The 15383-nt window shown below is 52.5% G+C and overlaps 5 protein-coding genes across 6 annotated transcripts; 1 reads left to right on the forward strand and 4 right to left on the reverse strand.

Annotated features, from left to right (window-relative positions):
* Positions 1 to 172: 172 nt before the first annotated feature.
* Positions 173 to 737, reverse strand: LOC9629578. Its single transcript, XM_002975403.2, has 2 exons — positions 352 to 737; positions 173 to 269 (listed from the first exon to the last, which is right to left on the reverse strand). The coding sequence occupies exons 1-2, from the start codon at positions 665 to 667 to the stop codon at positions 250 to 252; spliced, it is 336 nt and encodes a 111-aa protein (XP_002975449.1). The 5' UTR covers positions 668 to 737; the 3' UTR covers positions 173 to 249.
* Positions 738 to 984: 247 nt separating this feature from the next.
* LOC9629947 (histone-lysine N-methyltransferase ATX4) lies at positions 985 to 6430 on the reverse strand. Of its 2 annotated transcripts, XM_024680213.1 has the most exons (22): positions 4411 to 6430; positions 4295 to 4350; positions 4043 to 4244; positions 3941 to 3991; positions 3816 to 3884; positions 3717 to 3766; positions 3573 to 3665; positions 3374 to 3512; positions 3224 to 3320; positions 3067 to 3166; positions 2897 to 3021; positions 2696 to 2841; positions 2536 to 2640; positions 2421 to 2485; positions 2120 to 2366; positions 1983 to 2060; positions 1866 to 1928; positions 1724 to 1813; positions 1574 to 1660; positions 1426 to 1500; positions 1263 to 1366; positions 985 to 1161 (listed from the first exon to the last, which is right to left on the reverse strand). In XM_024680213.1, the coding sequence occupies exons 1-22, from the start codon at positions 6178 to 6180 to the stop codon at positions 1080 to 1082; spliced, it is 3894 nt and encodes a 1297-aa protein (XP_024535981.1). In that variant the 5' UTR covers positions 6181 to 6430; the 3' UTR covers positions 985 to 1079. The 2 variants fall into 2 exon arrangements, 1 of the variants encoding a protein (XP_024535981.1); XR_002992964.1 differs by lacking the exon at positions 985 to 1161 and having other exon boundaries at positions 1724 to 1776.
* A 46-nt stretch (positions 6431 to 6476) lies between these two features.
* Positions 6477 to 8780, forward strand: LOC9629948 (AF4/FMR2 family member 4). The gene is made up of 2 exons (XM_002975278.2): positions 6477 to 6662; positions 6942 to 8780. Exons 1-2 carry the CDS (start codon positions 6477 to 6479, stop codon positions 8778 to 8780), a joined length of 2025 nt encoding a protein of 674 aa, XP_002975324.2.
* A 3092-nt stretch (positions 8781 to 11872) lies between these two features.
* LOC9629949 lies at positions 11873 to 13378 on the reverse strand. The gene is made up of 8 exons (XM_024680217.1): positions 13178 to 13378; positions 12958 to 13127; positions 12790 to 12883; positions 12611 to 12721; positions 12459 to 12548; positions 12267 to 12355; positions 12155 to 12210; positions 11873 to 12085 (listed from the first exon to the last, which is right to left on the reverse strand). Exons 1-8 carry the CDS (start codon positions 13352 to 13354, stop codon positions 11964 to 11966), a joined length of 909 nt encoding a protein of 302 aa, XP_024535985.1. The 5' UTR covers positions 13355 to 13378; the 3' UTR covers positions 11873 to 11963.
* Positions 13379 to 13383: 5 nt separating this feature from the next.
* On the reverse strand, positions 13384 to 15341 carry LOC9629950 (phosphoglycerate kinase). The gene is made up of 8 exons (XM_002975407.2): positions 15069 to 15341; positions 14943 to 15015; positions 14637 to 14892; positions 14423 to 14581; positions 14177 to 14371; positions 13948 to 14085; positions 13662 to 13891; positions 13384 to 13596 (listed from the first exon to the last, which is right to left on the reverse strand). Exons 1-8 carry the CDS (start codon positions 15229 to 15231, stop codon positions 13443 to 13445), a joined length of 1368 nt encoding a protein of 455 aa, XP_002975453.1. The 5' UTR covers positions 15232 to 15341; the 3' UTR covers positions 13384 to 13442.
* Between the last annotated feature and the right edge of the window lie 42 nt (positions 15342 to 15383).

Below are 15383 nucleotides of genomic sequence, written 5' to 3' on the forward strand. Positions count from 1 at the left end.
GCAACTTTTTCAGAAACATTGAATGCCGTGTAGAGCGCTCGTTGAACGGCTCGCTCGTTCAACATTTCAACATTCCGTGCCGCCCTCCAAATTCCAATCATCCTCCGGCTCTCAAGATAGAAAGCGAATCCACGGATCATGAGTGAAGATCTAGTGCCTATCTAGATCGCCATGACAGGAAACCAGAGTATATATATATATATTGTAAACATTGATCAGCGTACATAGAACAGTGCTCTCCTCGCTCGCTCAGTGCCCCACAACGTAGTCTGGAAACAAAAAAGCAAGAGACTTTAGCACACAAGTAGAAGAAGATCGAAGTGAAAGAAAGAGAGAGGTGGAGGAGCTCACTTCCACACTTGTAGTGCGGCGGGATCTCGTTGGCGTAGCCGCAGCGCTCGGGGATGGTGAAGGCGTTGGGGACGGAGAAGGTGAACTGCTGGCGCGCGGTGAGCATGGTGGAGCACAGGCAGTCGGGGTTGCCGCGGAAGCGCGTGAGGGAGGAGCAGCACTGCGCGCCCGGGTACGAGGTGCTGCTCTGCGTCGCGGGCAGGCAGCTGGCCAGCATCGCCGGGCTGCCATTGCACTGCGCCGCCTCCACGCGCCCAGCAATGGCCGCCAGCAGCGCCACCACAGCCAAGACCACTCCGATCTTCACCGGCGCCATCTTCTTCCTCCGATCAGCAATGACCAGCGCGCTCGAACTGGAGACGATGAATGGATGGATCCAAACGAGGCAGTGGAGTAAAGAGTGGTGATCCAGTACTGGGATTTTATAATCGCCTCCATCCGGTCTCTCTCTCTCATTGCGTTTTGCGCTGCCTGGAGCTGCCAGACTTCGCGGTCCATTGAATGAAAGCCGTACAACCGACACGTGGCGTGTCGGTCATTAACTCCGGAGACCAGCATATTCCGGCGCATGCGGGGTGACGCGGCAGGACCGTACTATACAGGACACCTGGGCGGGACCGCTGGCAGGCCACGTGGCGGCGTTAAAACACGTGTATTTACAGCTCGGCAAGAATTGTGGAAAGAATCGTTGTGTGATTTTTTTTTTTCTGGTTCTTGTTCTTGTTCTTCTAGTTCATGAATCGTCGGCACCGTGACGAGCCGCACAGGCACAGGACCTTCTTGTCTTCCTTGTCGAATTGATAATCGTACCTACACAGGCCACACCAAAGAGAATCGATTAGAAAACCACGAGACGAGAAGAGAGATCTAGTTCTCTGTTGTTTTTGCCAACTGGATCTTCTCTCACTCACGTAAGTTCCTCGCCGACTGAGACGTCTTTACGTGCAATCAGCACAATGTGGCTCTCGCCTTCGCCTTCTACGCTCACAATCCTCGCATAGCAGTTTGGTTCGCACTGTGGAAACAAAACAAAGATAAACATCGTGATGATCATTGGAAGAAAGAGTGACATACCGAGTGGTTGATCAGCCGTCCAATGTTGCCGTTCTCCGTTGCATCAATGACGACTTCTTCGCTTATCTTGAACAGCTGGTTTTATAAATCCAAGTCCATGCAAAGTTAGAGTGGGAGCAAAAGTCGAAGGCTGAGGTTGTACACTTACATAGCAGTGCTTGCCTTCCAAGCAATAACGCTTTTCCCGCAAGTCTGCCACGCTACGGCGAATCCTTTCCCCTCTGTATTCCACCACCTGGCATCCCGAACGACATTTAGCAATCAACTCGAAGTAATAGTACGCAGGGCGATGATTTACCATCTCTCCTTCTTTGATGTATCGCCTCGCAAAGAGTCCCCATCCATGGATGCCTGATTTACCAAAGCAAACTCTCGTTTTCTCAGTTTTCTGCACCAGGCACGGCCACATATATATCCTGGAAATTTAGACGTGTTCGAACCTGTAGAAACGACAGACGCTCCTTCATAGACATTACTTCGCCATGATCTGGTTCTAGGTAGTCCTGTGCATTGTACACCATCAGAATTTAGAGGACAGGTCTGAAAAATTCTCGAACCCTCAGTGAGCTGATCCAGTCTAGGGAGTTCTTGGTGTATCCCATCACCCTGTAAGCTATCCCAGCTCCAGTCGGTTTCTAGAATCCCACCACAAACACATATTAGAAACACACGACCAATGTCAATTCTGTCGTACCTTGTGAGATGTATCATCAGGGTTGTATGCTTGGCATCTGGCAGCAGGAAGCATCCTCCAGCGCTTGAATTTTTCAAACGAGATCTCAAGACTGCGAGACAGTTCGTTGGCAGCGAGAAGGCATCCTAGCCTTTCCGTCTCCACGCAGGGAACTTCTTCTGTGGGGACAGGGGCCAGTGGAAATTTGGTTGCTGGAGGCTTCTTTTGCGTAATATTGTACTGGAGAAATGCATCAGGGCTTGGAGTTCTGCAAGAGTTAAATGTGCTTAGCGAAGTAAAATTGATTCGTAGGCAGCTTAACTTGTGTGCAGCGCAATATGATAGCATCCTCGTAGACGGTACATTTTTCTTCTTGGATATTTGCAGCTGAAACAAGTCCCGTTAGTTATCGGGCATCTCTTGCTGAGCGCTTTTACCTCCATATGATATCCCGCCCTTGAGGCACACATAGGATGGTATGTGGTGCGACATTTTGTGCATTGTATGCAGGCTCCGTGCACTTGTTCACAAACTACACATGCCTGTCACACACACAAGGTTTGGCATTGTTCTGGTTCAAACAGAACGAGAACACACCTGAGAAAAACGGGTGGTGTCCACCCCTTGCAGACCAACCGCCGGTTCCATCTTATTTATATCCTTGAACGCTACCTCTGGCGTGAACCAGGCGCAAGTAACGTGGACCCAAAATCCAGGAATATCAGAAGGTTTGAGCGCACCACCTGTGGCAAAATCACGAACGTTTTATCGCGGTAGAGTCTAGGCATGACGAAGTACCTTTTACTGGACAAAGGCAGCATTCTCGTTCTATGTCAGGAGTTTGACAGACTCGGCACACCCAGGAACTACTTATTTCGGATGCTTTGACCCCATAACACTCCTCGTGCACAGCTAGTTGGCACCTGCTCGCGAGTTTAAGAATAGAACAGTGAGAAAATGTGTCATACCTGTTACAAATGATGATCTTGTTATATTCATAATCTTCAACCCAACGACACACGGCACATCTTTCTGACGTCCAGTTGACTATTACCGGTGTGTACGGCTCTAACAAAGGAAGAAAGAGTATGAAGACTGGAGTAAAATTGAAACGCAATATCTTACCTTGTAGGCAAGCGGTGAAATCCTTCACCGCAAGCTTCCGAACATTGTGCGAGTTGTAGCCGATGCCTGGTGCGCCACTCTCAATCATTCTTTGAAGCTGCAAGTGTACGCTCTTTCAGAATTAAATGTTTCCAAGCCCCTTACACTCACCCATAAGTAAAGAGACTGCTGTGTGGTTTTTATCTTAATAGTTGATTTCCACCGTCTGCTTTTACAGCCTGCGTGCCGTTCCCACTCTGATGGGGGCATGAATTTACCATCTCCACATAGTTCACATTGACAAAAGACCCTGTTGGACATAAGAAAACTGAGAAAATCAAGCACAATAAACAGAGTTATTCCAGCTTACTCGTGGCGTTTTGGTCGATACTCAGCTTCTTTTGTACCGCAGTAAACAATTAAACATTCAGGGATGAGATAAGTGCTCCACTCCGCCAGCATCCTAAACTCCGGTTAGCAATGCAATATGTGAAAGACGAGAAAAATCTGTTACCCTTGCCGTGTTTTACTTTTGCATATGTTACAAGTGTAAGAAGAAGCAGTCTGCCGGATTGACAAGGTGAGATTGACAAAAATAAATATCACAAGATACCTTCGATAGCACCTTGCTAACTTTTACGCAGGCTGCATGCATCCAGACTTGACAAGCACCACAACGGACCTGAAAAAAAAAAAAGTTAATTAGAAAAGGAATCCAGGAAGACAGAAACTTCTTACCCAAGAAACTTGTTCGAACAAGGATCGGGGTTCTGTACACACGCTGCAGTGCTGTTCAGGTACCCGTTCTTAGGCGCGAAAAAGTGAATATTCTAGACGTACCTGATCTTCTTCTGCAAAATTATTAACGTCTTCAAGAAGAGGCTGATCGGTATCACTAGTTGATGTTTCGGGTTTAGCTTCACAGACAACCGGCTGCTTCTCAACTTCTTCTTGCTCAAAACCAGATTCCGCAAGTATAGCCTCCTCCATTGCAGAGCCGAAGGCTTTTTCTTCATCTTCTTGCAAAGTTTGATTTTGATACCTGGCACATGATCAATTGAATTGAGAAGTCTTGCAAAGGATAGGACACACCTTTCGAGCTCATCCATGAATGGAAATATCATGCTCCCTTGAACCCACGAAAACTCCTTTTAGAAAATAAAACACGTCAGAATCTGGACTGGAGACTGGAAAAAGTAAATGCTTACCCGCTGCTTTCCAGTCCCGAAGAACATCACGCAGACGGAGCTTGGGACACGAGAACTTTGAACTGCCGCTGGTGGATACTTCACAACCTTTGCCGGCCAAAAGAGATCGGCTCTTTTTCCAGACTTTGCCCACACAATGACACCCTCCTCAAATTTCTCTGCTAGATGCTGAGCCATGATTGTTGCCACAGACATGTCGCTTGCATCACTGTCATAATCTTGGGCCTCCGGCTCGTCAAATTCTTGGTTTGTCGATAACAAGCAGTTCATCTTCTGCGTCTTACGAGCTGATATCTCATCGTCTTCTGAGTCACTCTCCACGTCCTTTGCTCGCTTCACAGGCTGAGTAGATTTTGCATCCGCGCGTGCCTTCGTTGGTTTCTTACACTTCGGGGTCATTTCCCGCTTGGCCGTCTTAGCTTCGTCTTTTGGCTTCTTCAAAGGCTCCACTACCGAATCTCGAAGCCACACTGGACGGGTTTGAGTCCTGCCTCTCTTCGTTTGAATAAGGGGACCTTCCGGTTCTTTGGAAACCGAAGACTCCACAGACTCTGCTTCCTGCTTCTTCCCACCTTTCAGTTCCTCAGCGGCTTTGCTCGCCGCCGCTTCGGCTCGCTTCGACTGGAGTTTACCGGCAGCTCTGGTGCCAGGCACCTGCGCCCTTTTGTCGTCTTCAGCGACTTTTTCCGCTACGCTTGAGCCTGTTGCTCTATGGACCGCACTTAGTAACAAATTCTCGGCCGCTGGATAATTGTTGATCAGCATCCGCGCTAGAACGCACTCCCTGCTCTCTACTCTCTGCCGCTTGCCATCCCTTGACGCCTCGCTATCAACTTTTGTAACACCGTCCGGAGAAGGAGCTTGGGTTGAAGGGATTCCACCAGTACACTTCCCTTTGCCGGGTATGAAATCCACCACCTTGCTCGCCTTGCTGCCGTCTTGATGGAAAATCAGAATTTTCGTCTTCCCCACCGGATTCTCTAACGGGCACTGCTGATTGCTCACACAAACCGAGCCAGAGGACGCCTCCCTCGCCCTTTTCTTCCCTCTCGGCTTCGACAAACCACTCTGCGGTGTTGGAACCGTCACCATCCGAGTGCCCTCGAGGCAATTCATCCTCATGCGCTCCAGAGACATGGCACCAACACTGGTTCCATTCACCACTTGCTGCCTCGCCGCTACAGCCCCGGCACTCACGACGCCATTCAAAGCCTGCTTCACTGGGCCGGCTGGCCCCCGGGGAATTCCCGCATACCTGGGGTCCAATGGCAGCATCATGGTATTTCGCGCCACATGAACAGTCTCCCCGACTCGGCCGTTTGGGCGGAAGAACACCGGCGTCCCTGGAATCCCCGGCCATGGCATCCCCGGAGCTGGAGCTGGAGCTAGAACCGGCTTGGAATGTAGCTTTTGCATACACTCGCTGATCTTATCGAGCATCGTCTGGGTCGTCATCCTTTGACACGCAGCTGGAAGAGGATAGGGAGGCAATTGGAACGCTGGAGTCCGCAGCGTCGGCGCTAATCCCTGCCCCGGATGTAGAACACCACTACTCGGCGCTGGTATCCCCTGTGAGACGACACTAACACCACTACCCTGCGGTATCCCCTGTGAATTTCCCGGCTGGAATCCTGGCACCGCCCCTTGCTGTGCCATTCCCTGCTGAAATCCTGCCCCTAGAACCTGTTGTTGTTGCTGCTGCTGCTGCTGCTGCGCGTCCGGGGGTCGCCAGCATTCCGACGCCGGGGACGAGCAAAGCGCCGATGGCATCTCCAGCTTGAAAATCCCTGCGAATTCCTCCTCAGGCGCTGATCCAGACGCCCGATTCCATCATCCGAGGCGAGGAGAGACTTCGCGTCACGTCCAGAGGAAGAACAATGGTTAGGGTTAGGGTTAGGGCTTTACGAAGCTCTTGGATCGATCGACCACGCACCTCGATCGCGCCGCTGCGCAATCGCCTCCGCTACGCCCCCAGCTCGCAGCAGCACGAACGCGCTCCCCGGACGCCCTAGCTCGCGAATTCCTGCTTATGGCCTATCTATCTAAATTTCTTTGTGGGGAAGACGATGGACGTTTGGCCACAGGATTCCCCAGCCCTGAGACCAATCCCGGACCGCCACGTGGCCTTTGAATCTGCGCGAGCCCGCGGGTTGCCGCCGTTCGTCGGATTTATTCCCCGGGAGTCTAGATCGACGGCCATGATTTGCACCAGCGCCCAGCCGTTCGATCGGCCATCCAACGGGCCTTGTCATGTGTGTGTTGCTTGTTGCAGTGGGACGACGATGTCCTTGGCGATTGAGCCGAGCACCTGGATCGGCGATAGGTTTTCTCCTTGATCCGGCGCGGCAATCTCTCCATCCGGGGAGGGAATCGCATCCAAAATATCCAGTGTACGTTCCCAAATCCAAATGCGCGGCGCAGGTCTAGGGTTCTTAGATAGCAGCCACATTGTCTAGCAGCAGATCGATGCGCTAGAGGAGGCCAGGGCAGGGAGGGCAGGGCTACTGCGATTCCCGGTGAGAATGATGCAGAGTCGCGTGATCGCGCAGCAGGAGCAATACCAGCAGCAGCTATGGCGGCCTTCCGGCGAGCTGCTGCATCTCCTCACCGAGGGAAAGCGCCAGGCGGCCGATTTGGAGGAGCTCCACGGCGGCGGGCGCTATCAATCCAGCTCCAGTGCCGAGGAAGAAGCCATGGTTTCCAAGAGGCAAGCCCCCGCGGTGTGGAGGCCTCCCATTGGAATGAAGCCCAATTGCCCGCTAGCTCCGCCGGTGATAGACGAGTGGCAACTGTGCAAACAAGAAGAACCCAGCGCTTTGCTTCTCGCTGGAGAGAAGAGGAGTGATGATAGCAGTGGCCAGCGAGTACAGGGAAACCATTTCCACAATGGTGGGAGGGGCAGCCCAAGTGATCTTTCCAACTTAATGGGGTCACGGACGAATTCTTCTTCCGGCAATGCACATCATCTGGACAGTGAAAGGAACGATCTCTCCACGACGACGGACGAGGAACTCATGCCGGCTCCTAGAACGGCCTTTGCAGATCCCACCAAGCTTTTCCAAGCGAGTTCGTCGTCACCATTTTCCAGCAGTGGAAGACGAGAGGAAGATAGTCAGGGTGGCAAACTTCCGTCACCTTTTATCAAGCAGCAGGCAGTGCCGCCGACTCCACTGTTTTCTGGGCTTGGGAGTGTGAGTTTTGGATCCGGTGCCGGATTCCTCAAGCCTCCAGCGACCAACGTTTTCGCTCACAGCCCTCCGTTGGCATTTGGAAGGATTCTACGTAACTCTTCTGACGAAGAGCTGCCAAACCAGGACCAAGTTCCACCGCAAGTTTCGACCGTGAAGCATTTGAGCTCCACGAATTCGGCATCTGAGAAAGGGAGCTCTGACTCACAGACTGGGAAAACAGCCGTGGCCACTGAATCGAACGGAGGGTTCAAACCGAGTGGCCTGGCAGGCAAGAGCTTGGTACCGGAATCTCCAGCCAAAGCAGGGAAAAGCACTTCTGGCCGGAAACTGCGAACGAGACCTTTGGATCTTCTGATGAACGCACTTCAGGGTGATGCTCCGGCCAAGGCTACCAGGCTTGGGTCCAGGATATCCAATTCTGGAGCTCAGCTCAATACTTCATCGTCAGCGCGGGACGCCGGCGCTGGAGCTCAGGATGGTCCGGCTCAAACCGCCAACACTCGGAACTCATCGGCCTCGCGAGCTCCGAAACCGACGAGAAATTCGGCCAGGCAGGAAAGCTTACAAAAGCAGGAACAGGATCGTCAACAGCAACAAGAGCAGCAGCAGCAACGAAAGGGAGCGTTTTTCGTGCACACGGGTGTCTGGATTGTACAAAAGAAATCCTCCAGGCATACCAAGAGCGCGTTTAGGAAGAAAAGCTCGGAGGAGGAGCAGAACCAGATCGTTCCAGTCGCAAGCCATCGCCGGCAAGCTCCATCAAAGACCAGGAATGGACACCACCCTCAACAGGGGACGACGGTGGGGACGACGACGACGACGACAAGGCCAACGTCAACGAAAAAGCGATCTCTCACTGCGATCAGCACGCCACAGCAGCCGGAACCAAAGCAGCCGAGGAGAAGCCAGTCGAAAGCTCGAAATGGCCACCAAGAACAAGCCGCTGCTCGAGCCGCGATCAAAGCTGGCCGTAAAGAGAGACGAGGCGATGACGAACAGGAAGAGCAAGGAGATGGAGAACAAGAGGAAGAAGAAGAAGAAGAGGACGAATCTCTCGTTGTCACGAAAGCTCCACTCGTTCGATCCAAGCGTGGAAGACCCCGAGCTTTACCGACGAGGCTACGAGACTCGGTGGTAGTAAACAAGGTGAAGAAGCCAACGAGGAAAGAAACCAAGTGAATTATACCAAGCGAGAGAAACAAAAACATCGATCAAGAAGGAAGATTTGTGTATGGATCAGAGAAGCATTCCTTGCAAATGGTTTAAACTTGTATCTTTCAAATCTGTTGGTATGATCGCTACAAAAATTCCAAACGAGAAACAACGAAAGAGATGAGGAAGAAGAAGAAGTTTGATCTCTCCGGGCCTGTGGTGGTGGTGGCGTAGCTCCCTCCTCCTTCCCTGTACATGATTTCACGATTTCTACATACCACCTCTCTATCATCCGCGTGAAAATCCATCCATGCCATGGATCACTACCTTGCTCCAAAGGGCTTGCTCTTCCTCCCTTTCTTCCAATTCCCCAGCACCGAGCCTTGGAACCGCAGCGGCAGATTCTGGCTTCTCCCACGCTTGGATCGAATCAGGGCACCACCAAATGCGTCCTCGCCACCACCATGATCTTGCACCTCCTCCTCCTCTTGCTCCTCCTCCTCCTCCTCCTCCTCCTCCACCACCACCACTGGCACCGGCGCCGCGGCCTCGAGGTGCTCTCCATGATCATCGCCATCGCCATCGCCCACGAGCTGGAGATGGCGGCGATGATCGAGAATCGTCGCGGACTCCCTCACCACTGTGCTCAGGTCCCTCTTTCTCTGATGAACCCCGGCGCCCTTCTTCGTCTTCGTCGTCGTCGTCGCCTTCTTCTTCTTCTTCGAATTCGCGAGCTCGCCAGCAGCAGCATTCCTCTTGACGCCCGGCCGATGCTCCTGGTGATCCTCATTCCGGGATTTCTTTCGGACCACACCGTACTCAAACGCATCCGCCATGAGGAGCTTGCGCGGCTGCTGCTGCTGCTGCTGCTCAATCCTGCGCTGCGACGCTCGCACCCCGGGCCTTTTGCTGGATCCCCAATCCGATCCCACCTCCAATTGCATCGCCACCTTGCCCGGCCGCGGGCACCTCCGCACGACCCTCTTCTGCACAAACGGGATCTCGCCATGCACGAACTTCGCCTTCCTCCAGATCCTCCTCCCCAATTCATCCACCTTCTCCTCGTCGCTGGAGATCTCCACCATCTCCACACTGCAATCCTCTGCTGGTGGTGGCGACGACGACGCCTGAATGGCAGCCTCCGCCAGCACGTCCAGCGCCTCGGACATCGCCTCCGCAGGGTTTGGATCATCCATCTCGTCGCCCACGCCCTCCAATTCCAACTTCCCTGCCAGGGCCTGATCGCCCGACCTAGCTCTCGCATCCCCCGAGAACTTCTCCTCCATCACCTTCTTCCTCTTGCTCTTCCTCGCCAAATGCTGATGCTCCTCCCCCTGCCCAAGCTCCTGATCCAACCCATTGCCACTGTCGGAGCTCTCCACGCCGCAAGTTGTCACCTGGGAGATAGCCACCTCACCCGACGAAGAACAGCCATCCACCTTCTTCGCGATACCGCCCTGCCGATCAATTCCCATCGCGCCGGCGCTCTGATCCTCTTCCTTCTCCTCCTCCTTGCTCTTCTTAACCCCAGAAGGATCCGCCCTTGGATGACGATCTTGCGAATGCCCAACACCCGATCTGCCCGAAAAACCGCAAACCTGGATCGCGCTCTCCTGCCCCTGCCTGTACTGATCCCGATCCTCCGGAACCATCGACCTTGCCAAAACGGCTCCCCCGACTTTGGCTTTGATCGCCATCGCCCTTTGATTGGAGCTGGGCACCGAGACCATCGTCGACACCGTCGTGGCGCTCGGTTTGGCCTCCTCCAGATCGTCGCGATCGTCGCAAGGAACAAAATGCCTGCAGCCCAAGTGAGCGTAGTCCATACTCTCGCGGTACCTCTTGCTGCCCAGGTTGATATCCGCGACGTAGGATGGCAGCACCGCGGTGACACCGCGGTGGACGCGCGGTACCACCGCGGCGGCGGGGTGACGCACCACTGCGTTTACCGGGTTGCGAGGCACGGTAACGCCGGTGGGACGAGGATCTTGGATCACCACTGCCGCTGCTAGATTTCTGTGGTACTGCTTCGCTGCTGGTACCACCGTCGCTGCCACTGCCCCAGGATTGGAGATCGGTATGACCGGCTCTTGATCATCCCCGACCTGGCGGTGTTGCTGTGGACGATGATGATCCACCACCATAGCCCGTCTTGCAGCCATCTTCCAAGAATTCATCCCATCGGCGGCGCTGGATTTGCTCCTCCCCGCCGATGGTTCCAAAAGCTCCTGCCGCTGCTGCGATTCTTGATGAATCGCGGCGACCTCCTGCGATTGCGTCGGTTCTTGGATGATCGACGAAGGATGCTTGTCGAATTGGACCTTCTCCGCCCGCCTTGCCATTGCTCTCCGGAATGCCAATTTCTCCTCGCACACATCCTCGCTGCAGCAGTAGTAGCGATCCGCGGCCATCGCCCTCTCGATCCCAAATTGCAAAGCCTCCCTTGCCAGAATATTTCGGCTGTGCGTGCCTTGCCGCTGGTCTTGGCCCTGGGAATCCGACTCGATCCTACAATCCGCCCGAGGAATGCATCACCCGGCGATGCACGGCCGGGCAAGAAAGATCGATCCGCGCAAAGATCCCGATGGCGAATCCCAAGCCCTGGGGAAGAAATGGTTTCCCTGGCAACCAGATTTTCTTTGGGATCTTTCAATGCAGCTTGGAGCGCCGATGGAGACGAGGAGCGCTGGCGGATGAATCTGAATCCACCATACCTGCGACGAGCAAACTATCCGGATTGGCAAATGAGCGCCGCGGCTCCCTCAATCGTCCGCAAGACGATTCTAAACCCTCGCCATAGCCAGGGCACGCCACCGCGCGACGCCCTTGCAAGCCCCTTGCCCTCGCTGCTTTGCTTCCTTCGCAAAACTCTTCTTTCTCCTCTTGTGGTGTCTTCCTTTGTTCTGGGTGTTGCGTTGTGCATTTTTGCTAGAGCAGGGAATGTCGTGGCCGTTGGATGGGGGCGAATCGGACGGCGCGATCCGGCACGTCGCCGCGGCCCGTCATGCATTTCTTTTGGCGCATCCCGGCCGCTCAATCCACAAATCCTGCAGCTGGCGGAGGTCCACGTGGTCACACTCTCGTCCGTCGATGCCGAGAAGATTGATGAGACCGTCCGATGTTTGTAACCATCTCGCGCCAACAAAAAGTCAACGTGTCCAAGCGCAGACCGTTGGATTTCAACAATCTACGGCCGGAGCAAGCAGATGTTTACACAGTCACAGCGGAGTGAAGCTTCATGAATTCCTCGAAGCTTTTGTATCTGGGCTGCCAGTGGAGTTCTTCGCGAGTTTTGGATCCATCCATCTTCTTGCCCAGAGGTCCATCAGATCCTTGACAGCACAAGAAGAACTCGATCAGCAAAATCGGAAGAACAAGCAGCTGAATCGATCGTATCGTACCAGTGAAAGTGGTCTTGCACTCTTGGTTCTTAGACACCACGTCCATGATCTCTTGCCTGTTTCAAAGGAATTCCAGAGCGAATTCTCGTAAAAGCTTCACGAAAAATCCCACCTTGACATTGGAGTGCCGTCGCAGCCCATGAAAACGCGACCACGGAAGTCCGTTCTTCGAAGTATGGCCACGCACAGAGTAGCAGCGTCCTAAAAACACACAGACAAAGTAAGAATACGAGAGAATGCGAAAGGAGAAAAGCTTGAAAGACGAGTGAAGGAAGAAACTAAGAATTTGAGAGCGAAAGGATACCTCATAGTGAATGAGATTGATGTAACAATCCGGTCGCTCTTTTATAACCGGGAAAGTTCGCCAGTAAGCATGAGCGCCTCGATCAGCACTGTGGCGAGCTAAGTCAAGGCAACACAATCGAAAATCGCGAAGAACTTTGCGGGAAAGGATATGTAAAGTCCTGCCAATCTCACAACGTTCCCTCCGACTTTGAGAATCTCCTCCTCAGCAGCTAGAATCGTATCAGTCCTGGGACTTCTTCCTTTGGCAACTGTGGGAGTGGACTAACCGAAAAAAAAAAAAAATAGTGTTCTTAAGTTCATCCACTTCAAAAGAAATTTAGTTCTCTCACCTCCACGCACAAACCATTGTCGAAGCAATCGTAGACCGCGCTGCTAGAAGTGAAGAGCAACGATCCCTCGCCATTCCATCTCTCCGCAGCTCTCCTATCATCCATCCCATCGCAAAGTCGAGAACAATTTCTTCCAAGAGGAAGGTCTTCTTTCTCCCAAGAACTTACCTCACTTCCAGCGCGTAATCTGTGTCGGGAGGAGCGCAAAACACCACGAAAGGGAAGCGCTCGGCCGTGGCGGCGTCCCTCACAACCGGCTCGATCCCGAGCGCGCGCAATGCGTCGTGTTCTTTGCTGGATCTCGTCTGCCCCACGATTCTAGCGCTACCCCGGTTTTCCTGGCGAGAACACACAAGATTTGGAGAAATTCTAGCGACAATTTCCACACCTCGCCCCAATGCTTGGCAATCAATCGCCCCAGCCGCCCGGGCCCGACCACGAGCAAATCTTTGCTCATCGTTGCCCTAGTTACAAATCTAGGCTTCGCTGCTCTAGCCTGGAATTTTGCCGCTAGTCTTCGCGGGTACCAGGGCTCTGGCAGCAAAGGATTTGTCACAGACTCCATAGCTCCAGTAGGAAGGAAGAAAAAAAATATTTTTACATGAATGCTTTGTTTTATTTTTATTTTCTATCGGTTAAAGCGATACATTCTTCTACGCTCGCTGTCGCTTGTTCTCCACGAGAGCTTTCACGATATCCAAGCCAAATGGATCGCCCTCTTCGAGCACTTTGAGCACTGTTCCTCCGCCAGTGAAGAGATAGTACTTCGGACTGTCCATGGCTTCGTGGTAAATCCCCGGAAGCAAGCTGTGCATTGAACCAACGAGAGAATTTTAGAGAAACTTTGTAAGAACTCGTCTCGGGTAACGTACCGCTTGAAGACCTGTAAGGTGTCTCCTCCTCCAAAAAACTTTTGCGCATCTCGGTTGCGATCAATCACCTCGTCCATCTTGCGGGTTCCCTGCCAGAAGTGAGGGACGAGCCCCATGACCGCATTGACGAAGATCGTCTTTGCGGAGGTTAGCGCCTCCAGAACCGGGCCTTCCTCAAAGGACTTTGGATCCACATCGACCACGTACTTGAACTCTTTTGAGCCGGAATCCTGCTCATTGATCACAGTTACTAGGATATGATCGACAAGCAAGCAAGAAAACTTACCTTGATCGAGATGGTACGAAACTTTCCCTCGTGGCGACCATCCGTAACGTCCGACTCAACAACGTAAGGCAGCTCAACGATTTTCTTCTCGTTCTTGTCCTGTTCCACCAGTTCTCTGGCGAGCTCAATGTCCGATTCCTGCACAGTGACAACAATCGCACCGAAAAGTTTTAGAAAAGAAAAAAACCAACAGCGTGGACAGCAAAGAGAATGTGCTTGACGTCCATACCTCCACCCCAGCAATCTTCAAGCCATACTTTGCACACAGGAATGTGTTGAATATTAAACCTCCCAAGATGAGCTTGTCGACCTTCTTGTATATTTCCTTGAGGGGCCCGATCTTTGTGTCATACTTTGCACCCGCCACCACAGCGACGAAGGGTCTTGCTGGATTGAGCACTAGTTTTACGTTGAAGAGTTCATCCTGCATTCAAGGAACGGGTTCAGATCAGAAAGAAGCGATTGAAATGCTTACCTGTAGGCAAAGGCCAGCATACGATGGAAGTAGCTTTGTAATCTGATATGTGGAAGCATGAGGCTGCCACGAACCAAACGCGTCATTGACATAAACATCCGCAAGACCAGCAAGCTGGATCACGAATCTTTCACGCTTGTCTCCTTTATCTTCCTCGCCCTGTGTCACAACTTAAGAAATGAACTCAAAGAACCATGAAGCTCATAGAACTTACAGCAAACCAACGAGTGTTTGGGAGATAAATCCCTCCAATCTTTCCCTCCTTCAAGTCGTGGATCAACCAGTTCACGGAAGTGTCGATATCCACGATTCCTTCGGGCTCGGTTATGTGGAACTCCGGAACCACGAACTTGATACGGAGCTTCCGTTGCAAGTAGGCAACCACGGCATCCACAGCATCGTCCTTGTTCACGGTGATAGCTTTAGTCTTTTTGTCCAAAGGCCTTCCAATGTGAGTCATGATAATCGGCCTAGAAAAAAGGGTGCAAGAATGAAAGAGGAACTTCAAGCTAAACTTTACCTTCCTCCGCGTTCCACAATGTTATACATAGTCGCCAGAGTAACATCGATCCTGTACTGGTCCTGGACTCTCCCTGGAAGAATCGAAATCTAGAAATCACATCCAAACGATTGCGATCGTCCTCACCTTTCTTGACAACGTTGTGATCGACGCGAAGAAGCACAATCTTGTCCCTAAGATCCGCGTCTTGCAGCAAGGGCAAGCTCGGATCCAGCTGCTGCGCCGCTTCCCTCTCGTCGTCGACGCTGTAGCCTACCTTCATCCCACTCTCGGGAAGGTATGGTGCCATTGCTCTAGCTAAACCTATCGATCGATCGATCGTCGCGCTTCTTCTCTGCTCGAAAATCTCTATAAAGCGTCAAATGGGAGACTCTCCTGGAAGCAACACGCCAACACCACAGCAATGCATCGCCACGTAGCACTCTCCCTCCTCCACGTGTA

This window comes from Selaginella moellendorffii, unplaced genomic scaffold (assembly GCF_000143415.4).
Source record: "Selaginella moellendorffii unplaced genomic scaffold, v1.0 SELMOscaffold_27, whole genome shotgun sequence".
In the NCBI taxonomy this organism is placed as follows: domain Eukaryota; kingdom Viridiplantae; phylum Streptophyta; class Lycopodiopsida; order Selaginellales; family Selaginellaceae; genus Selaginella; species Selaginella moellendorffii.